This window comes from Gallus gallus, chromosome 3 (assembly GCF_016699485.2).
Source record: "Gallus gallus isolate bGalGal1 chromosome 3, bGalGal1.mat.broiler.GRCg7b, whole genome shotgun sequence".
In the NCBI taxonomy this organism is placed as follows: Eukaryota; Metazoa; Chordata; class Aves; order Galliformes; family Phasianidae; genus Gallus; species Gallus gallus.
In genome coordinates, this window is record NC_052534.1 from 4,532,028 (window position 1) to 4,558,441 (window position 26,414).

Sequence of the window (26,414 nt, forward strand, 5' to 3'; positions counted from 1 at the left end):
TGCAGCCAGGCTTGTTTATTCCCAAAAAAGCCCCAAGTCCTTTGGAATTGATGGGCTGGGCTCAGCTCGTGCCCTGCCACCTCAGTCCTCTACCGGAAGGTGGAGAACGTCTGTCTCCTTTCAGCAGAGGCGGGGTTTGCTGCTGTCTTGATCTCTACTGTCTGGAAGGCAACCTGGGGCTGGGCCTGGGATGGGGCTGGTGGGGGCTCAGCAGAGACGTACTCCAGGACCTGAGGCCTCTCGTCCTGGCGCCGGAGGTAGCCCTGGTTCAGCAGGTGCAGGACACAGGACAGCACGTCCACACTGTGACAGCAGAAGCTCAGGAACTGCTGGCCCAGCCCCAGCTCACCCTTCTCACAGGCATCGATCACCTGCAGCAGCACAGGAGCACATTAGTCTTTACTCATCACCCGGCAGCCCCTCTCTGTCCCCCAGACCTTCAGCCGCCATACCTTAAACACCAGGTTGTCGATGTGCAGCTGCTTTTCCGCCTTGAGGATGCGGGTGATGAGGCAGCAGAGGACATTCCTCTTCCTCTCCAAGGCACTGCTCTCAGCCCTCTCTGCCCGCAGGTACCTCTGCCGGGGCAGCAGCCTCAGGTGGCGGCCAGAGGCATGGGCCAGGGCTGCCCGGTTCAGCCGCAGGGCACCTGGAGCTGCACCCGGCCCACGGTCAGCCAGGCCCCAAGCTGGTCCCTGAAGGAGCCCCAGGATGCAACCTGTGGGGCCAGGTCAGCACTGCCCCACGGGGATCCCAGCCCCACACTCACCCCCCTGTGTGCAGCTCTGCACCAGGATGCCATCACCGTGGGTCAGCGGGGCCAGGGCCTGGTGCACCAGCTCAGCAGGGAGCCCCGTCGCCTGCAACAGGGCCTCCACCGCCACCTCCTGCAGAGGGATGGAGGGCAATGAGCAGGCGGGGACATCCCCGCCCCAAACGCCGCTGGGAGCCCCCCCAGAAGGCAGCACCAGCCACGGCCCTCCCGCCCCGCGGCCCGGCTCCTACCTCAGCGCTGTTGAAGCGCAGCAGGATGTACATCTGCAGCGTGGACACGTGGAGGACGCAGTCTCCAAAACGCAGCTCGGCGTGGCCCAGCCACGTCCACTGCAGCCGCCGGGGCCTCGAGCACACCCAGCCCGGCCGGCTCTGGCCTGCCAGGGCAGCGTCAGCCACGTGTGCGCTCCCGGTGCCCCCGCAGCGCCGGCTGAGAGCCCCGACCCCACCGCCGCCGCACTCACTGTGCCGCCAGAAGTCCGCGAACTCATCCAGCGGGGAGCTCAGCGCCGCCGGGAAGAACCTCCGCGGCTCCTCCACGTAGCACAGCGGGGACACGGGCCAGCAGCGCGGGGACAGCACCAGCACCTCCACCTCCAGCGCATCGGCTGCAGGGGCCTCCCCCGGCACCTGGGCGCGGGGACAGAGGGCGGCTCAGCGCCCCGCCGGGAACCGAGCGGCCCCCGGCCCCCATCGCTCCGCCCCTCACCTCAGCCTCGGGGCTCTCCGTGCCCAGGCCCCGCTCCAGCAGCCGCCGGTCCCGCTCCTGCAGCCGGAAGAGGCCGAAGTGCCGCCGCAGCTCCTCCGACGCCGCCAGGTCGCTCAGCATCTCCTGGGGGAAGCGGCGGGGGAAGCACAGCCCCATCTGCTCCACCGCCGCCCCTTCCAGCCAGGAGGGCCCCTGCGCCAGCAGCCGGTCCCCCAGGTACAGCCTGCCACAGCCGCAGGTCAGGGCCGCCTCGGCCCCGCCGCCACCGGGACGGCCCCTGCGGGGCAACGGAGCCCCGGGCCCTCGCGGCCCTTCCCTCCCCAGGGCGCAGCAGGGGCAGCGCGCTCACCGGTAGAAGTGCTCGAAGGTGTGGGCAAACTCCAGGCCGCCGAAGACGACGAAGGGCTCCAGGATCTGCTGCAGCTGCCCCGCGCCGCCCGCGGCCCCGTGCAGCTCCCGCACCTTCCTGTCCAGGTAGCGGGCGAACCGCTCGCTCACCTGCGGAGGGACGGGGATGGCTGTGTGGGCACGGGGCGGCCGCAGCGGGGACGGGGCACGGGAAGGAGCCCCGGGCCACGCAGAAGGGGACGTGCGTGAGGGAGGGCTCCAGGCAGGGAGCGCTCCAGGCCTGCGTTCCCACAGCTGGGCACGGGCACGGGCCGCGCTGGGCCCCTGGACTCACGTGCAGGGCGGTCAGGAAGGAGAGCTGCAGCAGAGCCCCGGCAAAGCCCTGGCCCACGGCTGCCACGAAGGCGGCCTGCTGCCCAAAGAGCTCCTCCGTGGCACCGCGCAGGCGCCGGTACAGCGCGCAGTACCCCTCCACGACGTCCGGTGCCTGCCCTGACATCTCCAGGAACCGCTGCACCTGCGGGCATGGCCGAGGGATGAGCCTGCAGCGGGACTGACACAGGCCCCGCCAGCACCGACCGCCCCGCACCCTACCTGCTGCTGCACCACGCCACGCCAGCACCGCACCATGTCCCACAGGCCGCCAGACTTCACCGCCACCGCCACCCGGCCCGGCGTCTCCTTCTTCCTGCCCTCCTTCCCACCTGCTAAGGCACGGCCGAGGCTCAGCCCCGCACGCTGCCCCTTGCCTGGCCCCGCAGGAAGGCAGCCCCGTGCTCACCGGCTGCTCCCGCCTCCTCCGGCTCCGCACCGCCCGTGTCCACGTGCACCAGGAGTTGGGTCAGGAGCCGCACACAGGAACCGAAGGCGTCACCGCGGGGCGGCTCTGCGCTCCCCACGTACTCGCCCAGCAGCCAGGCCAGAGGGCTGATGCCGCTGGGGTCTGCTGGGACACAGAGACTCAGGGGGGGCCTCGAGCACCGCAGGGAGGGCCCGCGATGACGGCGCTACCTGGGCTGGTGATGCTCTGCACCACGGGGGTCACCAGGGCCTCCCAGCACGTCCTGCCCAGGGCTCGGGCCGCCTCATCGTCAGGAAGGAAGCGGTCGGCAAAGTCTTGCTCGTGCTGCAATGCCCGGTTCAGCCTGCAACAGTGAGTGGGCGGCACGGTATGGCAGCAAGCAGCCACCAACTGCACACGGAACCGCCCCGCCTGTCCAGGGGGCGACGGGGATCGCTCCCAGCCCTGCCCCTCACCAGGCGGGAGACTGCTGCAGCCCCGCTCCTCCCAGGGCAGGATTCAGCCTCTGCCCCGCGGTCCCCCCTCGGGCTGCCAGCAGCACCCCTGCTGCCTCGGGACCCCAGGGACAGACGGCACAGCCCACGCACCACTCACTTGCCAAAGAGCTGCAGCAGCTGCCCCCGATCCCGGTGGATTTCCTGGCACCAGGTGTGCGCCCGAGCACTACAGGAGAGGAACGTGCGTCGGCACAGCTGCTCCTTGAAGATGGGCCAGAAGGTGGGCTTGGGCCCCAGCACCTCGATGCCACGCACACGCGTGTCGATGCCGCCCTGCAGGAAAGCGCAACCCTGAGCTCCGTCTGCATCCCTGATGCCCGCTGCCGTGCCCCGGGCTGGCCGCAGCTCCCACCTGCTGGCACCGCTTCACCCGGATCTGGATGACGGGCCAGAAGCGAGTCATGTTCTCCAGCAGCACCACCCTGCTGGCCGAGGGCAGGACGGTCACCTGTGGGCAGACGGGAGCTCTCAGCGTGGGCAGTGAGAGCAGCCACCCGCACGCTCCCGGTCAGCCCTGGTGCAGCCGTGGCCAGGATCGCCCCACAGCCCCGCAGCACCACTGCAACTCACCGCGTTCAGCTCCGTCCGGACGTCGGCGGGGCTGTCCCCCCCCAGCACCACCACACGGGCCGGCATGTAGCTCGAGTCCTCGCTGGCCACCAGCATGCTCATCTCCCTGCATGGCAAACACGGCGCTGCCCCACAGCCCCCACCCACATCCAGCAACCCCAGCAACCCGCGGGGACAGTGTGCACGGAGCCATCTCCTCCCTGCACAGCCCTACCTGACCACCACCCCGCACTGCATGTGGATGGTGATGTAGTGGGAGCCGGTGCTGCCGTTCGACTCCCAGTAGGTCTTGGGGTTCCTGTCCGTCAGCTTGCTGGCACGGTGCGGGTTGGAGGAGACCTGCACCTTCTCCCAGCACTTGTCCTCCTTCACCTCCACGCTGGAGCCTGCAGGGAGAGCACACGCAGCCTCAGCTGCTGCTGGGACACACAGCCTGGCACGGGGCCCGGCTCCCACTCCCGCGCTCACCTCGGCACAGGTTGTGCAGAAAGACATCAAAGAAGGGCACGCTGATGGGCCGCTGGCTGCGGCGGTGCTCCTCGATCTGCCCCAGCACCACCTGGGGATGGGGACGGGGCCGCGCCGTCAGCAGGGACCGCATCCTTCTTGCCAAGCCCCCAAGCCGGGCAGCTTACACACCCAGCCCACCTGGATGCAGCCGGCCAAGATGCTGCCCGTCAGCTTCCTGTAGAGCGCGGCGTGCCTCTCGCAGTCGCTCACCAGCTCTAGCAGGGCAGGCGCCAGCGGCAGGGCCGGGCCGTGCTTGTCCAGGGCTTTGGCCACAGCCTCACGGGCGCCCGCACGGCACATCCCCACGGCGCAGTCTTTGCTGGCGGTAGCCAGGCGGTGCAGGAAGCCCACCGCCTCCTGCGCCACCTGCGGGGACACGGCCCTGAGCCGGCGGCACGCAGCACAGCCCTCCCTGCCCCCGGGAGCACCGAGGCCCTCTCACCTCGCGGTCGCCGCTGTGAGCGCTCAGGAAGGACAGGCACGGCTCCGCGCACTCATGCCAGGGCAGCGCGTCCTCCCGGTAACCGTCCAGGAACGCGCTCAGGATTCTGCACGACAGACGGGGCCGCTCAGGCTGGGGCACGAGGCAGCCCTGCCCCGGGCCCCCACGCTGCGACCGAGCCCCACCTGATGATCCGCAGCCCCACGGCCTTCTCCGCCCCCGGCAGCTCGAGGCTGCGCAGCAGCGGACGGAAGCAGCGGCGCTCCTGCAGCTGCCGGGATGCCTCACCCGCAGGAATGGCGGCCACGCCGCACAGCTGCCGCTCCAGGGCCACCACCACGTCCTCGGGCAGCGCGCCGTCCCACAGGCCGCCTGCGGGTGCCTGTGCCCCCCTCGCCTCCAGCAGCAGGGCCTCGGCGCCTGCGGGACGGGCAGCACAGGACAGGATCCTCAGCCCCCGCCTGCGGGGCCGTGGCGCGGAGGGCCGCCCGCGCAGTACCTGCAATCTCAGGGCCGCAGGGCAGCCGGTGCTCCGCCAGGCGGTTGATGACGCCGAGGGCCAGCATGGCGTTGGGGCAGCCGGCGTCCCGCCCGGCCCGCCAGCAGCTCTGCAGCACCACAGGGAGATCACAGCCCACCAGCTGCTCCGCCAGGCCTCGGTGCCCATCCACCAGCATTTTCACCACCAGCAGCCCGTTCCGCACGCCCGAGGAGCCCCTGCGGGGATGTGGCCGTGTGGGCACCTTCCTCCCCAGGTGCGGAGCTCCCCAGAACCTGCCCAGCCCCGTCCCTACCCTGGCACGCCCTGCATGGCACGGATGGCAGCGGGGATGGCACCCAGCAGGCCAGGTGAGCCCTCGCCGCAGGCAGAGCCGATGCTGGCAAAGATCTCCCGCATCATCTGTGCGTCGGCGCGGCTCAGCAGCGAAGGCTTCCCGCCGGCACCTCCGGCTCCCACCAGCACCTTCAGGGCCTGCGTGGCCCGCAGCGGCTCAGGGGGCGGCGGGCGCCAAAGCGGGCCCCGCCGACCCCCGAGCTCCCACACGCACTCACCGCCAGGCCGGCCTGCTGCACCAGGGCGGAGGTCGCGTGCTGCCGCATGCAGGCCAGCATCGCCCGCACGCCGCCCTCTGTGGCGAAGGGCACACAGCAGTCACACCTCTCCATCAGCAGGGCCACCAGCCGCAGCACCAGCGCCGCCGGGCACGGCTCAGTCTCCTCGCTGCTCAGCAGCTCCACCACCGCCTTCACCAGCTTCTCCCTGTGTGGCCGAGGGCACCTCAGCAGGGGCCCCCCAGAGCCGCCTTCACCTGCCCACGCGGCCCTACCGTGCTCGGATCGCCCCACATGAGCCCACCTGGGGCTCAGACATGTGAGAGCCGCCCCTCTCGCGCCGCTCAGCCCCGCACCTGGTCCCCGGCCCGCCCTGGGCCTTGCCGCCGTGCTGCTCCTGCTCCGGGGCCTCCTCCAGCACCTTCACCACGTGCCGCAGCCCGGCCACGCGCAGCTCTGCCTCGCAGTCACCACGCAGGATCGCATCCGCCACACGCTGCACCTCGGCCAGGCAGCCGCCCTCGCAGCCGCCCCACGCTGCAGGAGGGAGGGAGGCCGGGACATCGCCAGCAGCACCCGCAGCAGCTCCCAGAGATGGGCCCGCAGCCCCGGCACCCACCGGCCGCCTCCCCCGGGCCGCCTCCCTCCGTCGGGCCCTCACCTTCGCTCTGCTCTGCAGCCTGCGGGAAGCGCAGCCCTTCCCTCTCCAGCAGCTCACAGAACAGCTGGGAATCCGACCTGAGGGCCGTGGCTGCGGAGAGCTCTTCCTTCGCCACCTCGGCCGGCACAGCTCTGGAGTCTTCGCCTTCTGAGGACACCGTGGCACTGCCCCCGCCGCGCTGCTCGGCCCCACTCCCCGGCAAGTACTTGGCGTAGACACGGGAGCTGCGCAGCTCGCTCTGAGCGCTGCCCTGAAGCCGCTTCTCCAGGGCCTGCAGCACCTTCTGGGCCAGCTCCGCAGGGACCGGCAGCTGCAGCAGGGCGTCCTCGGACGGCTCTGACAGCTGTGCGGATGGAGATACGTCAATCCACACGGACACACGATGGACCCCACGTCCCTGAGACGGCCCGGGCCCAACCAGACAGAGGTGCTGCTCCGGCACAGAGCCCCAGACCCTTCCAGCACCACGTGCCCCCTCCCTCGGGCTTCCCCGTGCCGCTCTGGCCCATACCTGCTCAGTGTGCTCCTGCCAGATGAGTCGGACGATCTCCTCCTGCTGCTGCGCTTCCAGCTTCTTCACAAAGAAGAGCAGCTCCCACCACTCAGCACGGCTCAGGGTGGCTGCAGCTCTGCTCGGCTGCTGCCCCAGGTAAGGCAGCGAGTACAGCCCCCCCGGGGGCTTGGAGAAAAGTGGCTGTGTGGCTGCAGGACAGAGAGAGGAAAGGCACTGTCAGCCCCACCAGCTTCCCTGTGCAGAACCATCCTCTGTTGCACAGCCCTCACTCCCACAGCAGGAGCCTGTGATGATCACTCCAACCCCAACCCAGTGCGGTAAAGGGAGGTGATACGAAGGAAGCAAGAGGCAGAGAACGGGCTGGGAGCAGAGCCCAGGAATGGGGCAGGTGGGGACTGCAGTCTTCTCTGAATCCTTTGGGGCCAAAAATGGGTGCCTGTAGCTACCTGTTGTGCCGAATTGTTCCCTCAGGCACGGACCTGGGAAGAAGCTGCGTGCCCATCTGGCCTGATGCTCACCTGCTGCCAGCTTGTGGCTGTATCTCACGGTAGACACCTTCTCTCGTCCCTCATGCTCCTCCTGCCCAGAAAAGCCAATGATCTCCACCATGTGCCAGTGAACCCAGTATGTGCAGCCTGAGGCATACCAGTACACCTGCAGAGGAGAGCCAGAACCACACACGACTGAGGAAACGCACGGCAAGCCCCACTGCTCCCACACAAGGCTCCGTATTTTCCACACCACACAGTGTCCCTGCACAGCCCCATCCTCCCAGCAGCAGATACCTGCACAGGCGGCGTGCCATCATTACTCTGGCGAAATTCACCCTCATCACCTGCGCTGACCTGTTCGTAGTCCTCCAGCATGCGCACCCGCATGCCGTGCGCCAGGTTTGCCTGCACGTACTCCACATAGCTGCTACGGCTTGGGAAGGCCGAGCGTGTCTTGAAGGTGCTGGGCTCATTTGGCGGAGGAGCGGGGGCTGCTGGAGCAGCGCTGGAGGATGTGGGCTGGCGCTGGAAGATGGGGCGGGCGGTGCGAGGCTTCGTCTCCTGCTGGGATGGCGGCTCCGGCTTGTGGCTGTGGTCCCAGCCCATCACGCGCACCAGCTCCACAATGAGGTTTGCCATAGCCATGCTGAACTCAAACTCCTGCTTCACGCGGCTGCTCGCCTGCCACTCCTCGCTCTGCTCCTCACCGCCGCTGAGCTTGTCCAGGAGAGAAGTGACGCACAGGTAGCGCTTCACCAGGGCGAACAGTTGCTTCCCGGGGATCTGCAACGGGCAGGGAGGGCTGTCAGACTGCAGCTGGCTGAGCACCTCCCGCCCTCTCCGGCTCATCCACGGCTCTGCAATGGCTGCGGACCAGCGGGCAGCAACACAGCCCCCCTCAGCCCACCCTGCCCGCAGACAGGCCCTCCTCCTGCTTCCTCACCGCACCTCGGCCTCGAGCCAGGCCCAGACCTGTGCCAGCCCTCACAGTACCAGGTCCTGCTCAGCTGCCCACTGTCAACTACCTGGGGGAGATGAATGCCCTCAAAGGACACGCAGTGCTCTTCAGAGGATGTTGTCTCAGCAAACAGCTCCAGCAAGGTGTAACGGCCGTCAAAGTCCATGTGCTGCTCGATGCCATCCTGCTGGCTCAGAGACAGCAGGACATAAGCCCAGCTCCCTGCAATGACAACAGAAAGCGTTTAGGCTCCCTGAAGATAACCACCACCCTCACACCACCCTGTGCCCATCAGCCTGACTGCAGCAGCAAGGACCGGCTTTGCTGCTCAGGGTAACCCAACACATCGAGCACCTCCGAGCCGCAGCAGTTCCTCTCTGACGAGAGCGCTGGGCAGGATCAGCCTCTGCTCAGCGGGGCCCGAGGAGAGGCTCCACGCCAACGACCGCAGAGAGCCAACAGCCCCGCAAGGCCCCGCTCCCCGAGCCCCCGCCCTACAAAAGCACCGGCGCCCTCAGCGGCAGCCCCCACCTGCGTCGTGCGAAGCCAGAGCCCTCAGCATCTCGCCGGCGCCGCGGCAGATCGGCTTCTCCTCGTGGCACAGCATCTCCATCAGCAGCTCCAGGGCTCCCGTCTCCTTGAAGGCGCCCGCCAGCGCGCCGATGCCGGCGTACGCGCTCAGCACGCGGATGGTGTTGAGGACGGAGGACGCGGGGGTCCCGCTGCCGGCCAGCTGCCGGCCGGCTCGCCGCACCAGGCTCCCGACGTCGGCCTTCATCTCCAGCAGCGAGGCCTCGTCCGGCGGCGCGGGCGGCGGGCCGGGCGCCCTCTCCTCCTTCGCCCGCGGCCCCGCCCGCTCCCCCCCGCCCAGCAGCGCCGGGCAGCCGGCGCGGACCTCCTCCGCCGACAGCCACATGGCCACGCTCTCCGAGCGGAGCCCCGCGGAGGAGCCGCCGCCGCCGCCGCCGCCCGCCGCCCGCTCCTCCGCGCCGACCACGCGCCACCGCACCAGGTACTCCGGGGCGCCGTCGGGGCCGCGCCGCTGCCGCAGCAGCTCCTGCGGGTAGGCCTGCAGCTGGGGGCCCAGGTGCACCAGCAGCCCGCCCTCGCGCCTCTCGTTCACCATGCTGCCGGCCGGCGCTGCGGGGCTCGCCGAGGGACGCGGGGATCGGCGCGGCGCGTCCGCCCGCCCGCGAGGGGGCGCCCCGCGGCGCGATCCCCCCGCCGCCACCGGATAACCACGGCCGCCGTCCCACCCCGGGCTCGGCTCGGCTCGGCGCCGCTTCCGGGTGGGCGGGCGGGGGCGTGCGCGGCGGGCGGTGCCGACGGGAGCCGAGCGGGGCCGAGAGTCCTCCGACGCGCCCCGCGGGCTCGGCCGCCGCGTCCGTCGTGTTCCGTGGCGGCCGGCTAGGAGGCGGGCTGCCGGACCGGGCCTGGCAGCGGGACCGGGGCTGCCTTGGAGCAGCTTCCGACCAAACCATCGTACAGACGGGATTCGCCAAGGGCAGGTCCTGCCTGAACAACCGAGAGGCCTTCCGTGGTGCTGAGACTGCATCAGTGGACGACAGAAGAGCCACTGATGTCATCCGGCTGGACGTCAGTAAGGCCGCTGAGGCGGTCCTCCATAACGTCCTTCTCTCCAGATTGGAAAGATAACCGTTCAGTGGACGAGGACCGGTTGTCAGTGGCTCCGTGTCCGGGTAGAGATCAGTGCCAAGTGGGGTCCCTCAGGGGTCGGTATCTGCGACCGGTACTCCTTAAGTGCTGGCAGTGGGATCGAGTGCGCCCTCAGCAGTTCACAGACAACACCGAGCTGTGTGGCGCAGTCAGCACGGCCCGTGGATAGGATGCCATCACAGAGACCTCGGCAGGCTGAGCGGTGGGCCCAGGAGAACCTCATGAGGCTCAACAAAGCCAAGTGCAAGCTCTGCCCCTGGGTTGTGGCAGCCCAAACTACCGGTTCAAGATGAGGATACAAGGATGGAGCACAGCCCTGCTGAAAAAGACCTGGAGGTACTGGTGGATGGCACCTGGACGTGAGCCAGCACTGTGCCCTCGCAGCCCAGAGAGCCAACCTGAGCTGAATCCAAAGCATTGTGGCCAGCAGGGTGAGGGAGGGGATCTGCCCCTCTGCTCTGTGCTGTGAGACCTCACCTGGAGCACTGCGTCCAGATGGGGAGTGCTCAGTACAGGAGAGACATGGAGCTGTTGGAGAGCGTCCAGAGGGCCACAGAAATGAGCCCAGGGATGGAACACCTCCCTGTGAGGACAGGCTGAGAGCTGGGCTGTGCAGCCTGCAGAAGGGAAGGCTCCAGGAGACCTGAGAGCATACCTGACTAGGGGGTATAAGAAAGGGGACAGACTCTTTAGCTGAGTCTGTGTGATGGGACAAAGCGAATATGCTTTTAAACTGAAAAAGAAGAGATTTAGACTGGATACAAGGAAAAAAAGCTTCTTTTATAGGGGTGGTGAGGCACTGGTTCAGGTTGCCCAGAGATGTGGTAGAAGTTCCATCCTTGGAAATATTCAAGGTCGGGCTGGATGGGGCTCTGAGCACCTGATTGAGCTGTAGGTTGCAGGGGAGTTGGACTAGATGGCCTTTAAATGTCCCTTCCAACTCAAAGGATTCTATGGTTCTAAGCATCCAGGCAGGAGAGTGTCTGACTGCCCGATTTTGTGGAGCCCCAAGCCCACCAAACCTCCTGCCTGCCCCAGGATCCAGCTACAGCAGCCTGCGGCCCAGCACCCATCTCTCCCACTCAGGAAAGGCAGCGGTAACACAACAGCGACAGCGTGCAGAATGCTTTATTGGCCCTGGCCTCACTGCTGTGTCGTGATGCGGGGCAAGTTGACATAGCTCTTCATGGGTGGCAGTGGCTTGATCTTGCGGCCAGCCCAGCCGCCCTTGCGGTGCCATAAGCCCGTGTGCGGGCGCTTGCCCAGCCAGCGGTTGCGGCCGGCCTTTCCGATCACTCGCTTGTTGTGGTCGACGTTGGACACGCGGCCCACTGTGGCCACGCAGGTCTCCAGCACCTGGGGGATGGAAAAGAGCTGTGAGCCTCCCCGCTGGCACCCAGGTTGTCAGGACAGGCACGGCTCCCCCACCTGCATGTGTCTCTTGGAGGGCAGCTGCACGATGGCCGTCCCGTTCACCTTCCTCAGCAGCACTCCGCAGGTCCCTGCAGCGGGTGAGAGGAGGCAGCTGTCCTGAGCAGCGGGACAAAGCCCTAAAGCCACTGCCACCCCTTTCTGAGGAAGGAGCCTCAGGGCATCATCAGGAAGCACCGTTCCACCCCTCTGGAGGGCTGCGTTGCACCCGAATGCGGGGAGAAGACAGCAACATCCTGTGTGACGCACCGGCAGCCCGGATGTACTGCGCTCCCTTCCCAGGGTGGCTCTCCAAGTTGCAGATGAGCGTGCCCACAGGCAGGGCCCCCAGTGGGTAGGCGTCCCCTTCGTTGGCCAACACTGCAAGGCAAAGCCGTGAGCCGGAGCGAGGCAACCAACGAGCTGCAGGCAGGCTGGCTCGGGGCTGGGGACACACCTGCCATCCTTCCGATGTGCGAGGAGTTCTTGATCAGGTCCCCGGGCTGCATGTTCTCCGTGGCGATGATCCAGCGCTTCTGATTGCCACCAGCTACCAGGGCAATGTCAGCTGACCTGCGCATGGAATCACAGCCTCATTACAGTGGGAAAAAACAACACTAAGGTCACAAAGCCTGTCAGCCCGTAACCACAGCATCATTAATTCCAGAAAAGACCACCAGTCCAACCCCAGCCCACCCCCACTGTGCCCACCAACCACGTCCCACAGTGCCACATCTTTGTGGCTCCTGAACACCTCCAGGGATGGTGACCCCACCACCTGGGCAGCTGTGCCACTGCCTCACTGCTCTCTGGGAGAAGGAATTGCTCCTAACAGCCAACCTGAACCTCCCCTGGCACAACGTCAGGCCATCCCCTCTCGTCCTACGGCTGTTCCCTGGGAGCAGAGGCCGACCCCACCTCACACAGCCTCCTTTCAGGTCGCTGCAGAGAGCCAGGAGGTCTCCCCTGAGCCTCCTCTTCTCCAGATAGAACAGCCCCGCTTCCCTCAGCCGCTCCCCACAGCCGCGTGCTGCAGACGAAGCACGCCCGGCCCAGCACTCGCCTGCAAGGGTCGTATCGGACGGCGATGACCTTCTCGGTGCCCTCGTTGTACCGCAGCCGCTGGAAGTCGATCATGCGGTACCGCCGTTTGTGTCCCCCGCCGATGCCCCGCACTCGGATGCGCCCTGCGGGCCGAGAGAGCGGCTCCAGCCGTGCCCCGTCGGCCGCCCCTCCCGCCCGCCCCCGGGCCTCGCCCTCCCACCTGTGTGATCGCGGCCGCCCGTCTTCTTCATGCCCACGGGCCGCACCGTGTACTTGACGCGGCACTTCCACATGGGGTCCGTGGTGCAGCGCGGCGTGGAGCCGCACAGCCCGCGCCAGGCGGCCGCCAGAGCCCCGCCGGGAGGAAACGGCGGCGGCGGCACCAGGGCCCGGGCGGCGGCCGCGCGAGGGGCCGACACTGCGAGCGCCCCGAAGGCCCGGCACAGCGCCGCCGCCGCCGCCATCTTGCGCGCCCCGCACTGCGCATGCGGCAGGAGGCGCGGCCGAGACGCCCGGCGGCGGCCATGTTGTGCTTAAAGGGGCTGTGCTCCCAGGGGGGAGGAGAGCGGCGGGGCGGCTCTGTTCTCGGGCCCCGCCTCTCCGCCCCGCACCCGCAGCGCCCTGCGCCGAGCAGGTAGGTCGCGGGGCAGCGCTGCGGGCCGGGCTGCGGGGCCGGGCTCGGTGCTTTGCCGCTTTTCGTGAGGGGGGGGGCGCGGCCCGGGGTGGGCTCGGTGCGAGGCGGTCCGGCCGGGCGCCGGCGGCTGGGTTGGGAGCAGCGGGGCGAGCCGAGGGCGGCGGTGCGGGAGCTGCGGGCCGGGCCCGGCGCGGCGGGTGGGTGTGCCGGGAGTGAGCCGGCAGCGGGCGTGTGGACTTCACCGCCCGGCTGCGCCCTCGGCCCGGGCGGTCCCGTGGGAGGCCCGCAGCCGGGCCGGCCGCTCTATAATTAGGCCGTGTCCTCACCGCCGGGAGTGGCTTTTAGCGGAGGTTCGGCAATAACGCGTTTGCGGCCCTGCTGCGTCGTTGGTGTAACTGTGCGCCGCGCGGCTCGCCCGCCGGGGCCGGGGAACGGAGAACGGCGGGGCGCCTCGGCGGTGAGAGGGGCCGGCGGTCGGCGGGGCTGTGTGCGCAGCCCTGCTGGCAGCCCGAGGCCGGGATCCCGCCGGAGCTCGGGCAGCGGCCCCGGCGGCTCCGGGAACGTGGGGAGGCTGTGCGCTCCCACGGCGAAAACCCGCGGCTGTGCTGTGCTGTGCTGCGTACTGGGGCGTCTGTCGTCTCTGTAAAGCAGCCAGAGAACGAGCGCTTCCCGGCAGCGCCTGCCCCGCGCAGTGCTGGCACAGAAGGGCTCCCAGTGACCCCGTCCCGTGTCCGGCCTCTTCTGCGGTCACGGCGACAGCGCAGTCGGGGGAGTTCCCTGCAGCTCCACCGGCCTGGCCTTCGAGGCTGGGATGGGGGCAGCGGACGTGAGGCAGGTGAGGGCGATGGCAGGCAGGGATGCAGAAGCTCCAGCTGCAGGTGTAAGGTGTAGCTGGAAGCTCTGGGGGCGCGTGTGCGAAATTCAGCCTCTTGTACCTCGGTCGGCACTCAGGAGCGGTTTGCTGGCTCGGCTCCCGTGGATCCCTAGAGATGGGAGCGCAGGGCTTGGTGTGTGTGTGTGGCGCTTTCTGCGCTCGCAGCAGAGCGCCCAACGTAATGCCTCTGGAGCCTGTCTGCATCTCCTCCCCTCCCCCTGCCGCAGTGTGGTTGGCTGCTGAGCGCCTGGTGCTGCGTTTCTGCTAGAACGGAGGGCAGCGCGGCACTCGTCGTCGGAGCTGCGCCTCGCCGCCGCCTGTGCTTCTCCACAGCTCTGGGGCATCCGGGAGTGCCGGCGCTGGACAAGCCGCTGCAGGCATCCAGGTACTGCCGCTCTGCGGCGCGGGGTGGGCGGAAGATTCCCATCTGGTGACTGAGAAGGGCAGGGTGCCCAGCCGCCCTGTAACAAAGGACCGATTTGAGCTGCGATTTCGGGGAGAGCTGGAGGAAACTTTTCTCCCGGGAAGCTTACGGTTAGGCAGGTAGGCGCGGAATTGCTCCGTGGTAGCACTGGAGAGGGATGACGGGATTTCCCCGGCTTGCTTGTCCCAAGGATATGCAGCGGGCGTGCCTCCTGCTGCCAGACAAAGCCGGAGAAATGATGACGGAGGCAGCTCCCTTGCATACAGCAACGGCTCGCAAACTTTCAGAGCCTTGTTTCCGCGCGGACCTTCCTCCCGCAGATAAAGGGCATACGAAGCCGTTCCCCAATAGAACTGCACCCTGCGCAGTGGGGGAAGTTCCTGGTAAATCTCTGGGAGGGAAAAGATGCAGCTAGGAGGTGTCTGGGGAGGGCTGGGGGATGGTGCTGCGGCACAGTGCTCTGGTCAGGCAGCCGGGAGAGATTTACACAATGATGAGAGGCAGTGGTGGCGGAGGCTTCCCCTATACCCTGCCTGGCTGGCAGCTGGTGCTCTCCTGTGGCTTTGCCTCAGCTGCTCCATGCTAGGGTCTCCTCTAGTGCCCTTGGGCTCTGTTCCCGGTGCCTCCTTGTCCTGCGTGGAGAGGTGGAAAAAACCACTCTGTGAGGAGAAGGGTGGTGTTCAGTGCGTGTGGGTCAAAGATCCAGACGCAGAGTAAATAAACATGGCTGAGCTTTGCTGCAGTTGGCAGAAGGAGAAGGAAGCGCACGTTCTCCTCAGCTGTTTCAGAGGAATGCCCAGGTAGGAACAACAGCATTAACACCGAAGACTTAAATGGCTCTCGGGGGGCATGAGGGACGTGTTTCAAGACTTTGACCTTGGCAGAGTTGCTGGATAAAGGCTTGATTTGCTAGGAAAGAGCCACATAGCTCCTACTGGTCCCGGGAGCCAGAGGTAAGCAGGATCCTTTGTTTATTAAGCAGGTAAAGCTTTGATTTGTGGGTTTGGCTGCCCTTGTTACGGTTTGAGACCCATTTGCTTCTGCAAATAGCCTATAGTCAGCTGGTCTCTGCAGCTGTCCCAGGTATGCAGTGGAGAGGGTGCGGGCGCTGTGGTGCCTGTCAGGGTCCACAGCAGCTCCCAGCTGCCTGCTGGGCTGTCCCCGTGCTCCTGAGGCACATCCAGCGCGTAGCCCTCCGATTAGACAGATGCCTGTGGAGGCATCGACTCCTGGGAATTATTCTGCCTGCTTTAATACCACTCCATGCTGTCAGGGCAAGGTAATGGCTCTCGCTCTGTATTCTGTACAGCAAGACTCCCAATCAGATTTTGAAGCTAGGGAGAGATGCGTGTCCTGGCTTTGTTCCAGCTGCTTAGCTCTCATCTCCGCTAGCCCGGAAACAGGTTTTAATGGTGTTCCACTGTAGTCTGTGGCACAGCAGATGCAGAGTGGATTTGGTGAGCTGCTGCAGACATGAGCAAGAGTTTAAAAACAAAGTCTTAGCAGCTGCTCTGGAGATGCTAGCACTATTTTGCTGGTAGATGTGATAAAGACTGCCATTCCTCTGGTTCTAGCGGCCCACTGAAAGGTGTGTTTTCCTGGCCAGCTGGGATAATAACCAGCATGAGCTGCTGGAAGGCCCAGACTGGCTTTCTGCTAGTGTATAGGTCTATTTATTTATTTTATTGTACTGTTGTTGCCTGCAATGTCTTTATTCTGTGATTGCAAGAGCAGACGTAAGCCCTTCTGATCTTGAAAGGAATGACTGATCTGAAACAAAGCCAACCAGACCAGCTTCTCCATCTCCCTCATAGCACATGGTTTTGGAATACCTGCTTTAGTAACACAAAATTGCTTACCCTGGTCAACCATAACAAACCTCAGTAGCTTTTGATGTACTGTTTTCAGGTGTGCACAGAAAAGCAGGAGGGGAAGAAAAGCTTCCTTTCTGAGCTTGGATCACTGTGGCCAAGTGCCCAGAAAGCCAGCTTGCCACCACCTTGCCACAGGTTTCAGGAGGGTTATGCTACAGTGCATTTTCTGTTAGAGATCAGAGGGTGGTGGGGAGCTGAAGCTTCTGGCGCAGAGAGGAATGTTTAGTGCTGAGGGGAAGGAGTGTGAAGGGAGACTCCATTCTTTTTTGTGGGAGAGCCCTCCCACACGAGCTGCAAGCCTGCTTCCCAAGTCCTAGTTAAATGCCCATGGGGCTCTTGCAGCCTGCTGGTTAGTGCAGACCTTCCCAGCAGAGGCCTTCTGGCATCTAGAAGAACTCCTGGTGCTTCACACCCGGCTGGAGCTGGCATGTGTCAGCTGCTGCTGAAAGAAGCAGTTCTGGCTCTGATCCCTGTCCAGGGCGTAGGGAGGGCTGGGCCCTTTCCAGCAGCACAGTCAACTTGTGCTGAGTTACACATGACTGTGAAGCTTGGGGAAACTGGTTGGATGAAGCATTTCTGTGCTTGGAGACTGGCTTTAAAACCCTGCAAGAGGGTGCGCGGCTGCTGAAAAGAGTCCCATGTTTGGGCTGTGGGAAAATATAGGTGAGAGCTCTTTCTCCGTTCCCAGCTCTGCTGTTGGGTGGGGATTGCATTGCCTCTCTGTCTGTGTGACAGAGAATCCCCATCCTCTTATGACCCAGTGAAAGGATACGTGTGCTACATTCCCTTTCCTTGAGCCCTGGGTCAGTGTCTAGTGCCAGGGTGCCTGGTCCCTTTGTCCTGGAGTGGAGCTTAGCAAAGGGAAATGCAACGAGGAGTTTATCAGATGGAATTTCAGATTAGAATTATCTTTTTTTTTTTTTCCTCCCTGGATAGTCAAACTGTATGTTAGGAGTCTGAAGAGAATGTAGGATCTCCATCCTGGGAGATAAACAACTCTTTAACTGTGCACAGCCTTCAGATTCCTGATCAGAGTGGGGGGGATGGATCAGTGACATCAAAACATCCCTTTGAAATAATACAACACCCATCACAGACTCTTTAATTAGGGAGGAAGTTGCAACACAGCATTCTGTTTGGTGTGCATGAGATCATCTGTGTGTCACTTTAACTTCTGACACAGTCTACAGCCCAGGAAGTGTCCACACTGGGGTTGAGGGACAACTTGGGACAGAAGATGGGGCTCTTAGGTGCTCCCTTCTAGGACTTGGGGTGGAGAAACTTGTAAGCCAGAGGTAAATGATGACAGAGCCTCATGTCTATCAGAGTTGCAGTAGCATCTCTCTGGTCTGGGATTGCAGCTCAGACATACCCTGGGTTGTTGCTCCCAGGCTGCTGACCCCTGCCTGATCTCCTGTTAGTTTGTTCTCAGTGGCTCTAAGGGAAGTTGCTGGTGCTGGTGGCAGGCATCACAGGGCACTGTTCCTGTTCTGCATTGTGTGAACCTCAGCAGGCATGAGACTTCAGCATTTGTTGCCAAATTTTTGGCTATTTATCTTTTAATTTCTGGCTGTTATTCACAGCTTGTAGGAGCTCTTAATGCTACCCTGAAGCTGATTGCACACCCATCTGTCTCTCCACTTGTAAAACATCCTTCCCTCATCTTTGTTCCTAAAGCCTTAACACGTGTGTGTGCAGCTGCTTGTAGTTGTGAAGTCCTTGGGTGCTGAGCTGCTTGTGTGCTCCGTAGTGGAGCAGCCCTGGAAGTGCTGATTGCTGTACGTGCAGCCTGGCAGCTTCTTGTCTCCTCTGCAGGGCTCTGCTGTGGGGACCCTGGGGTGGTGACCCTGAGCACAGTGGCTCTCCTGGCAGTGCTGTGGAAGTGTACATGTTTCCTGGCAGCATCAGCAGGCCCTGGTTGTGCAGGGGGAGCCTTGGTGGCTCTGTGCAGTATCAAAATATGGAGTAAACTTGAGACACCACCACCTCTGTGGTAGTTAAGTCTTGGCACTCTGCTTGCTTTTTACTGCTTTTGTTTTATTTTTTGGCATCTAAGGTATTAGGTCCACGTTTTCATGTGGCCTCCCTTAGGATTGGAGAATCTGTTGTAGCTTCATGGACGTCACCCAGTCCTAAAAACTCTTTGTTTGTTGTTTAACAGCAGTGAGCTGGCAGAGGACCAAAAGCAGGGGAAAAAAACACCCAAAACAGAACCTTCTGGGCACCTGTCAAGCAGGTCAGCCCTACCTGCTGTGCCAGGTAGCAAAAGCACATCCCACAGCACGAGGCTGGGATAACTGTTGTGAAAATAAGCCTTCAGTCATCTGTTTCAATTTCTAAAATGCTACCATGGATATTTATCTCCCAAACTTGTTCGCTTGTTCTTGCTATGAATCAGTCTTATTCTTTTCCACAGGAAGCTGTTTTGCAGAACCCAGTCATTTTCCTGCAATTACCATATTTGTAGATCACTCTCTTACAGAAGAGTTTGCTGCTAAAAATCTGTGCTCGCTTCTCTACAGAAAGGCCTGGCAGGCCATCTGCAGCTTGAAGGAAGCTGCAATTATTGTCCTGACAGCATCGCTTGTGCAAGCTGTGACAGTACCCTGCCTCTCACATATACTTGGTCTAGGGACATGCAGAGAGTCAGCGAGGTGAAAGGAATTTGTTGAGGCGTGCACAGAGGTAATGTCCACCTGAAGTCTGTTTCTGTTATACTTGACCCCTGATTTCCCCAGTCCCAGTTTTGTTGCTCTCTGTAGCCTCCTAGCATTCGGCATCATGATGTAATCGTTCAGATTCACTTGGACCCGTTTAGTCTGGCATCCTTGTCTCTGTGGCAGCAGTTGTGGGTTTGAGTTACGAGCAGGGAAGTTTCCAGCTCTTTCCTCTTTAAGCTCTTGCATGTGGGAGTGCTTTTTGGAGGCAGTGGGCTGGTGAAACTGCTGATGCTTAGTGCTTCCCCGGTGTTGCGCTTGCATGCAGGAAGAAGGTTTGTGCCTAGGAGGATGTGACAGCTGGTGGATTCCCAGCTGGTCGCTGCGGCTGCCACAAAGCTCAGTGCACGCATGTTCCTTCCCTGCCTTCCTGCGGCACCCCTCCAAATGGGAGCAGTGGCAGGGAGGGGAGGCCAGTCCTAGCAGCTCTCTCTAAGTAGGGAAGACATGCCAAGTAGAGCGGAAACGTGCTGGTAGAGGCCTGAGCCGCAGCACCCCCTGAGCTGCGGGGAAGGCAGCAGGAGGAACCAGGAGCTGGGTGCTCCAGCTCCCCAGGAACTTGCTGGAAAAGCTTGCTTTCTCCTAGTCTGGAACCTCTCCTTCCAAAGGCAAATGCTGGTGTATCTGCTCCTCTCTGCAGGAGCCTCTGAGTGTGTTTTCATCCCGCATAAAGGACACTGCATGCTCTTTACTGAACGTGTGGGAGTAGGAAGAGTGCTTATACAGCAGCCTCAGCCTGCCTGACCTTGGCGTCGGTTGCCATAGAGTGTGTTTCCTCTCTGAGGGCTATGCATACTGTGTGGACCCACCAGCCCTCTGGAGAGTGAGAAATAAGGCTCTGTAGGGAAGAGTCCACACTTCAGAGGGATAATAAGTCATCTTCCACCAGTGTTTGTGGGTTTTCTTTCCTGCATGAAAGGTAGCAGTATTTAAGTGGCTTCCTTGCAGCTCTCTCTTGTTGGTATTTGGTAGCATGCAGCCCCTGTGCAGTTCTCAGGTCTTGCACCTCCCAGGCAGCCCACTCTCCACCCTAGAACAGGAGGCTGGAGCTGAGTGCTAAGTGTGTTGTACCTAGCAGGGCTGTGCTTCTGGGACATCAGCTTCAAGGAGAAAGTCGGGGTCTGCAGAGGTGTTCAACAGTCAGTCACTGAAGAGGAATTGACAGTAATATGCCTTGAGGATCTGTAGTCCTGGGATAGAAGTCTGTTGGTCCTGGGGACTGTGGAATGCTCTCACCTTTTCCCTTCTGGAAGGGCTGAAGAAACAGGATGTTGCTGAAATAGGCACTGGTGTTTTAACACACAGCTCAGCAGTTTCTCACCTGATTAGTAGTTGTGTGCACAGTGGAATTAATGAGGCTGATTTCCTGTGGATCTGGGTCTTGTCTCACTGTTATCTAGCAAGGTGCAAGCTCTGGTGGCTTTCTGTCCTGGTCCATAACACGTACCTCTCCCCAGTGCTGAGGTATTGTACTCCATAAAGATGGTGGCAAGAGCTCAGACCTTCTCTAAAGGGATGCAGCAGTGCTTCCTGGAAACTGTCAGCATTTCATGGCTAACCCAGTACACAGGGACAGATGAATCATTCAATCACTCCATCAGACGTCTTATGAAAAAATGGGAAAGAACATAACTAGTTGAATTTTGGGCTAGATGGGATTATCCCGGAATGGGCAGCTGAGCAATTTGGAAGTCAGGATTTAGGTGGTGGTCAGTTCTCAACAGACTTCTTGGCAACAGTCTGTGCCCAGTGTTTCTGCCCTGCTGAAGTTTGCTAAGGTCTCTGCTGGGTGTTGAGAGTTTGCACTTCTGCAGGGATGTGCATGACTGGAATAGGAGACAGAGAAGAGAGTTCAGTCTGTAATACAGCTTGAGGAACTTTTGGAGTGGTGGTGAGGAGGAGACTGGACCCCTCTATTGCTCAGGGCACAGACTAACAGCTGAGCTGGGGATCCTCCTGGGCACAGTGTGCAGCTGAGGAGGAGAGGAGCCCTGCCAAGAAGCAAAGTGCTGCTCTGCCTGGGGCAGCATTTCTGCTCATGCTGTAAACCTAGGCACCCTAGAGCTCAAATAGTGCAGGAAGACAAAAGACCCTTGTGCAAGGGTGATAGCTTGCTACTTTTCTGCTATGCATCTGGGAAGAGTGGGGGGGGGGGAAAAAAGGGAAGGAGTAGAAGGTTGTGCCAACCTGAAGTGTCCTTGAGTTGGCAGCAGGGTGAAGAAGGTTGGAAGAGCCATTACTGTTTGAAGCTGACACCCACACAAGGATTATAGTGGTGGAAGTCTAACAGTTCCTGCATGTAAACTTTCCCACAAAGATGGGATTCAATTAATGCCGGTGGTGTTACATCCCTTACTGCTGCTGGGGCCGTTCTGTGCCTGACCTGCGATTTTCAGGGCATATGCTTTTTGTCAAGGAATTCTTGTTGGCCTGGTAAAGTGACTGGTGCCTCCCTGCTTGCAAGATGATCTTCCAGGAGATTTGCCATTGAGTAAGCAGAAAGCCTTGAGCTGGCTTCCCTCTACTTGCTATTCCCTTTCTTCTGCAGTCAGAAGAGGTGTTGGGCTCTGACAGCCTCCTTGCATCGGTGGTTTGTGGGTAGGAGGTTGCACACATTTACAATCACAGCTGCCAACTACAAATCTCTGCTCCTAAATGGAAACCAAACCAGCTTTCCTTGCTGCTGGGATTGTGGAGGTGTTGGAGGTCAGCTCTGATTTGAGACTTTTTGTCTCCTGTCCGCATGTGTCACCTGCACTGGTTGCCAGTGCTTGGTGCCATAGAAGGGGAGATGCATACCCTGTGTGCTGCTTGCTGCCAAAGGGAGAAGGAAGGGAAGGCAAAGTGAAAAGGCTTAATGTGGGCAGCCAGTTGCCTCCTGAAGGAGGCTGTGATGCTTGTGTCTGGTTATAGCTCTTCAAAACAACACTGAGGTCCTCAGGTTTTGGTGCTCTCTCTCTCTGTAGGGCTGCAGGACCAGGACTATGTCCACCATGGTGTACCCAAGGGAGGAGAAACTGGACAAACTGAGCCAAGAGGAGATAATTTCCAACACCAAGCTGGTGATGCAGGGGCTGGAGGCTCTCAAGAATGAACACAACTCCATTCTGCACAGCTTGCTGGAGACCATCAAGTGTCTGAAGAAGGATGAAGAAGCCAACCTGGTGCATGAGAAATCCAACCTGCTCCGCAAGTCAGTGGAGATGATTGAACTGGGGCTTGGAGAAGCTCAGGTGAGAGTGGCAAGTGCCATCCTTTGTGGTACCTGGGACTGACAGGGGGAGGCAAGCATGTGGCTGTTACCAGTAAGCTGCAGGGGTAGCAGTGGGCTGAGGGTGGTCCCCAGTTGTGCATGAGGGAGATAAAAGGTTATTGTCAATACTGACTATGACTGGGACTCTTGACAAGGTGATGATGGCACTGTCCAACCATCTGAATGCGGTGGAGTCAGAGAAGCAGAAGTTGCGTGCTCAGGTACGGAGACTGTGCCAGGAGAACCAGTGGCTGCGTGATGAGCTTGCCAACACCCAGCAGAAGCTGCAGCGCAGTGAACAAACTGTGGCTCAGCTGGAGGAGGAGAAGAAACACCTTGAGTTCATGAACCAGCTGAAGAAGTATGATGAGGATGTCTCTCCTTCGGTATGCCCTTGTCCTGTCAAGCAGCAGCTTTTTTTGTTGGGGGGTTGGACCAGCGGGATTGCCTGAATGCAACAGCCTTGTTCTGGATGTTACCCCTTCCCAGCTACAGTGCACAGCAGTTCTTGTAACTAGGGGAAGCTTGCCTGGGACAGGGTCTTTGGCAAAAACGTGGAAGAGAGTGCCAAGATATGATGGGGGAAACTTGATTTTGTCAGGTGGGAGGAAGGTGGTAGCAGGGATGACCAAGAAGTTGAGGCTATTGGTGGCAGCTGAGTCAGCCCAAGCTGCTGTTGTCTTTTCTGAGAATGAACAGCGTTGTGATTCCTGTTCTCTCAGGAGGAGAAGGAAGGTGACTCCACCAAGGACTCCCTGGATGATCTGTTTCCAAACGAGGAGGAGGAACATGGTCCTGGATGTGAGTGTTTGCTCGTGCTTAGTTACTGCCTGTATCTGTTGAAACCTGCTGTGCCAAATGTGCCCTGGTGTATTCTGTGCCTGCAGTGCCCCACCAGCATAGCAGTGCAGTAGCAGCTGCCCAGCAAGGAGGCTATGAGATTCCTGCACGCTTGCGCACCCTCCACAACCTTGTCATCCAGTATGCTTCACAAGGACGCTACGAGGTGGCTGTGCCGCTCTGCAAGCAGGCACTGGAGGACCTGGAGAAGACATCAGGCCATGATCACCCTGATGTGGCCACCATGCTCAACATCCTGGCACTAGTGTACAGGTGAGGATGGGGAGGGCGGGACTGGGCCAGAAGGGCTGTCTTCCTTTTCAGTTTACCAGGTTAACACATTCTGGTGACAGGGAGTTCTCCCAGCTTCCAGTCATCTGTCTTTCAAGAAAGATTTTCAGCACAGATGAAGTATTTGGACCACCAGACTCCCCGATGAAACTAAACTGAGGAAGGGGGAAAGGAAAGGGTAGCTGGAGGCTGATCTTTGTGGAGGGAGGAGTGTTGGTCGTGGTTCTGCTTGCCACAGGCCGTGGTGTCCAAACCCCAGGTAACTAATTGGCTTTGCACTGCAGGGATCAGAATAAATACAAGGAGGCAGCGCACCTCTTGAATGATGCTCTATCCATCCGTGAGAAGACCCTGGGTAAAGACCACCCAGCAGTAAGTATCTGCCTTCTCTTTTAGTCACTTCTTTTGACCTGGACACGCCACTGGCGTTAGTATAGTGCCCCTTTCCCTTGTGACTTGTCCATAGCCTGGCCCCTTGGTGCTGGGCTGCTAGGGATAGCAGTGTGCCCTCTAATGGCTGGGGTGCTGTTTACATGGTATTATGGGGCATTGTGTTGCTATACTGTATTTTCTGCTGTCTTGTTCAGTATGGCCAATCAGAAATTGGCATCTCCTGGATTCTATGTCAGCAGGATAACTTTCTGCCTCTGGACCTTTTATCTCCAGAAGTATCTGTACTGCAGGGGTGAAAGAATGGGACAGTTACTGCTGCTTGCTCCCCAAGTTGGTCCCACTAAATTCAGCTTTGTTTCACAGAGAAGCTTATATCTATACAGGTGGCTGCAACTTTGAACAATCTGGCTGTTCTCTATGGCAAGAGAGGGAAGTACAAAGAAGCAGAGCCACTCTGTAAGCGAGCCCTGGAGATCCGTGAGAAGGTACTGGTCTCTTATGTTCTCCTTCCTTCCAGCTCAACCTTAGGCTTTCTCTCCCTACCTTACTGTGCCTGAAAGATCCTGGACCCACCTAGTCTCTTCAGCTGCTGATTGTGCCACCACCTTTCTTTTCTTATCTCTCCAGTGTTTGCAGTGTTTAGAAAGGCCTGATGGGAGGTGGGAGCTAGAATTTCTTCACTTAACCTCTGTAGTCCTTAGCTCCTGGCTGACAAAAGCATGCCCTCTGGGTTGGGCTGTAGCTGCTTGAATGTCCCACAGATATTCACTACAATTTAAGGACTGTTGTCTTGTGACTTCTGTGTATCCAGGTCCTAGGCAAAGACCATCCTGATGTGGCCAAGCAACTGAACAATCTGGCCCTGCTGTGCCAGAACCAAGGCAAATACGAGGAGGTGGAGTACTATTACTGCAGGGCCCTGGAGATCTATGAGAGCTGCTTGGGTCCTGATGATCCCAACGTAGCCAAGACCAAGAACAACCTGGTGAGACCCTGGGAAGAGGCCATGTGGGGATGGGTGGTGGTGGTGTAGTAGTAGACACACTGCCTGGTGTCTGGAGGAAACAGGGAGATAGCTGGGAGAAGTGGGGAGGGCTAATTTGTGTTGCCCAGTGGGATTGGAGCTGTTTTCTTGGTTGCAGGCCTCCTGTTACTTGAAGCAAGGCAAATACAAAGATGCAGAGGTGCTGTACAAAGAGATCCTTACCCGTGCTCATGTGAAGGAGTTTGGCTCTGTGGATGGTTTGTACACAAGCTACTGGGGCAAGAGTGAACAGTTTGCTCTTCCCCCACCCCTGTGGTAGAGGGATGGGATACGTTGCAGGGCGCTTGTTTTTGGGCAGGCCTCAAGACACTGCCATTCTAGTTTGTTATGCTGCTCCACTTCTCTCAGAACAAGTCTTAGTGAGCTCTAGCTTTCAGTCTGCTAGGTTGCCAAGTAGTTATGGCTTAAAGGGGGAGAAGAGCATAGTGCTTCTCAGGCATGAATTGAAGTTTCTCCTGTAGTTCTTGCACAAGTTGGGGAGAACTTGTTCCCTCTTTCCTATGGTCTGCCCTTGCAGTGTCAGTTGCCTTTTTTGGGGCTCTAGCCAGTGACTGGAAGCCCTGTGATGAGCTGCTGGCTTTGGAGATGATGCTGGGCTGTGCAGAAAGCAGAGCAGTGGTGGAAATGGCAGAGTAACAAAGATAAGGTGGTAAGTGGAGCTGTCTTTCATTTTTCCCCACACAGGTGAACACAAGCCAATCTGGATGCATGCAGAGGAGAGAGAGGAGATGAGCAAGGTGAGTCTGAGCTTGGGGTGCAGCCTCTTGACAGCAGCAAGAGCCCCAGAAGGGGAAGGAGATTCTGGGGTTTTGATCCCCTTGTATCACAACCAGACTCTCCTCTCTGTAGTCTAAAGAGCTGCCGTGGCCACTGATAAAGGACAGGAGTGGTGTGTGGAATGGGAGAAGTATGATCATTCCTTGGGGCACTGAGAAATGGAGGCCCATCAGAGGGCCTGATGTTTTTCATGGAGCAGGGAGTTATTCAGCACCTCAGCCATGGCTGCATGCTCTCTCTTTGCTTTAGAGAAACCTGTAAGGCAAGCACATGACGGAAGGATGGTGGATGGTGGAGTTGTGCTGCAGGGTTTTAGTGTGTTGTTCCAAAGAGCTGCCAGTACCCAGAGCACATCTTGAGGCTGTCTGGGGAAGAAGTGGGTTGAGAAGAGACTGCTGTTGTCACCTCGCTTAGCAAGCAGGTCCAAACCTTATGGAAAAGAGCTCCAGACAGGTTTCTAGCTGTTCAGTGTCTTTGCTGGCCTCTGAATGAGGGCAGAAAGGGGTTGTTCTTGCCTTGGATTTGACTGAGAGACAGGGAAGCTGTTGCTCCTGTTTCCTGAGCTCTGCTCTTTGTTGCAGCTGATAAATGCAGCAGAATTCCGTCTGCTTTTTGCCAGGAGGACAAAAAAAATATACTGGCTGTGGCACCACATTGCAAGAGAAATCGGGTGGAGTAGGGCCCAGGCTCCCCTTCTTAATCTGGAGTTGAGGCACTTCTCTAAAGACACCATCAGAAAGTCTGCTCATGATCTTGTACTTCTGTTGCGGTGTGGAGCTATGCTCTAGTTAACACAAGCTTTACAGGATGGGTGAGAGAACAGGATGCCTTT

At 60.4% G+C, this 26,414-nt stretch overlaps 4 protein-coding genes across 23 annotated transcripts in view; 2 read left to right on the top strand and 2 right to left on the bottom strand.

Moving 5' to 3' along the window:
• On the bottom strand, window positions 1-10,330 carry LOC421255 (cullin-9-like). 5 transcript variants are annotated; one of them, XM_015283410.4, is made up of 29 exons: window positions 8,861-10,327; window positions 8,397-8,551; window positions 7,666-8,154; window positions 7,399-7,534; window positions 6,878-7,068; window positions 6,367-6,709; window positions 6,062-6,242; window positions 5,706-5,913; window positions 5,447-5,625; window positions 5,152-5,369; window positions 4,838-5,072; window positions 4,653-4,758; window positions 4,349-4,576; window positions 4,169-4,259; window positions 3,915-4,086; window positions 3,701-3,806; window positions 3,483-3,578; window positions 3,228-3,403; window positions 2,843-2,976; window positions 2,613-2,774; window positions 2,426-2,535; window positions 2,166-2,348; window positions 1,833-1,981; window positions 1,484-1,706; window positions 1,239-1,404; window positions 1,006-1,151; window positions 770-887; window positions 453-718; window positions 1-371 (listed from the first exon to the last, which is right to left on the bottom strand). In XM_015283410.4, the coding sequence occupies exons 1-29, from the start codon at window positions 9,882-9,884 to the stop codon at window positions 90-92; spliced, it is 6,273 nt and encodes a 2,090-aa protein (XP_015138896.3). In that variant the 5' UTR covers window positions 9,885-10,327; the 3' UTR covers window positions 1-89. The 5 variants fall into 5 exon arrangements, 4 of the variants coding, with proteins under 4 accessions (XP_015138896.3, XP_040553697.1, XP_040553696.1 ...); XM_040697763.2 differs by having other exon boundaries at window positions 453-655; window positions 2,426-2,538; XM_040697762.2 differs by having other exon boundaries at window positions 2,426-2,538.
• KLC2 (kinesin light chain 2) overlaps window positions 9,210-26,414 on the top strand; it is a 26,121-nt gene continuing 8,916 nt past the window's right edge. For 5 of the 16 annotated variants that reach the window (XM_040697772.2, XM_004940147.5, XM_046939350.1 and 2 more), the window contains exons 1-11: window positions 13,063-13,094; window positions 14,196-14,353; window positions 21,950-22,216; window positions 22,392-22,622; window positions 22,959-23,037; window positions 23,124-23,349; window positions 23,652-23,739; window positions 24,144-24,245; window positions 24,572-24,745; window positions 24,903-25,002; window positions 25,490-25,542. In XM_040697772.2, the coding sequence (XP_040553706.1) occupies window positions 21,968-22,216; window positions 22,392-22,622; window positions 22,959-23,037; window positions 23,124-23,349; window positions 23,652-23,739; window positions 24,144-24,245; window positions 24,572-24,745; window positions 24,903-25,002; window positions 25,490-25,542 (1,302 nt within the window). In that variant the 5' untranslated portion in view covers window positions 13,063-13,094; window positions 14,196-14,353; window positions 21,950-21,967. Of the gene's footprint in view, window positions 9,342-13,062; window positions 13,445-14,195; window positions 14,512-14,611; window positions 14,776-14,867; window positions 15,193-16,874; window positions 21,475-21,949; window positions 22,217-22,391; window positions 22,623-22,958; window positions 23,038-23,123; window positions 23,350-23,651; window positions 23,740-24,143; window positions 24,246-24,571; window positions 24,746-24,902; window positions 25,003-25,489; window positions 25,543-26,414 lie in introns of those variants that run through there. The other 11 variants (XM_001233278.7, XM_040697773.2, XM_040697775.2 and 8 more) reach the window with 7 other exon arrangements.
• On the bottom strand, window positions 11,117-12,959 carry MRPL2 (mitochondrial ribosomal protein L2). Its single transcript, XM_419327.7, has 6 exons — window positions 12,681-12,959; window positions 12,480-12,603; window positions 11,874-11,989; window positions 11,687-11,797; window positions 11,435-11,508; window positions 11,117-11,362 (listed from the first exon to the last, which is right to left on the bottom strand). The coding sequence occupies exons 1-6, from the start codon at window positions 12,922-12,924 to the stop codon at window positions 11,150-11,152; spliced, it is 882 nt and encodes a 293-aa protein (XP_419327.4). The 5' UTR covers window positions 12,925-12,959; the 3' UTR covers window positions 11,117-11,149.
• On the top strand, window positions 12,946-14,236 carry LOC107052855 (translation initiation factor IF-2-like). Its single transcript, XM_015283429.3, has 4 exons — window positions 12,946-13,094; window positions 13,164-13,368; window positions 13,440-13,929; window positions 14,046-14,236. The coding sequence occupies exons 1-4, from the start codon at window positions 12,946-12,948 to the stop codon at window positions 14,234-14,236; spliced, it is 1,035 nt and encodes a 344-aa protein (XP_015138915.2).

Bases quoted from the DNA above. Each gene is read 5' to 3' on its own strand.
- LOC107052855 (XM_015283429.3), top strand. From the start codon at position 12,946: ATGCGGCAGGAGGCGCGGCCGAGACGCCCGGCGGCGGCCATGTTGTGC. The intron at 13,369-13,439 runs GTGGGAGGCCCG...AGTGGCTTTTAG, and splicing joins CCCTCGGCCCGGGCGGTCCC to CGGAGGTTCGGCAATAACGC. The intron at 13,930-14,045 runs GTGAGGGCGATG...GTCGGCACTCAG, and splicing joins GGGCAGCGGACGTGAGGCAG to GAGCGGTTTGCTGGCTCGGC.
- MRPL2 (XM_419327.7), bottom strand. From the start codon at position 12,924: ATGGCGGCGGCGGCGGCGCTGTGCCGGGCCTTCGGGGCGCTCGCAGTG. The intron at 11,990-12,479 runs GCGAGTGCTGGG...TTCCATGCGCAG, and splicing joins GTCCGATACGACCCTTGCAG to GTCAGCTGACATTGCCCTGG. The intron at 11,798-11,873 runs GTGTGTCCCCAG...TTTGCCTTGCAG, and splicing joins GCACATCGGAAGGATGGCAG to TGTTGGCCAACGAAGGGGAC.
- LOC421255 (XM_040697762.2), bottom strand. From the start codon at position 9,884: ATGCAGTCTCAGCACCACGGAAGGCCTCTCGGTTGTTCAGGCAGGACC. The intron at 4,759-4,837 runs GTGGGGCTCGGT...TCTGTCGTGCAG, and splicing joins GTGGGGCTGCGGATCATCAG to AATCCTGAGCGCGTTCCTGG. The intron at 4,087-4,168 runs GTGAGCGCGGGA...CTCTCCCTGCAG, and splicing joins TCTGCACAACCTGTGCCGAG to GCTCCAGCGTGGAGGTGAAG.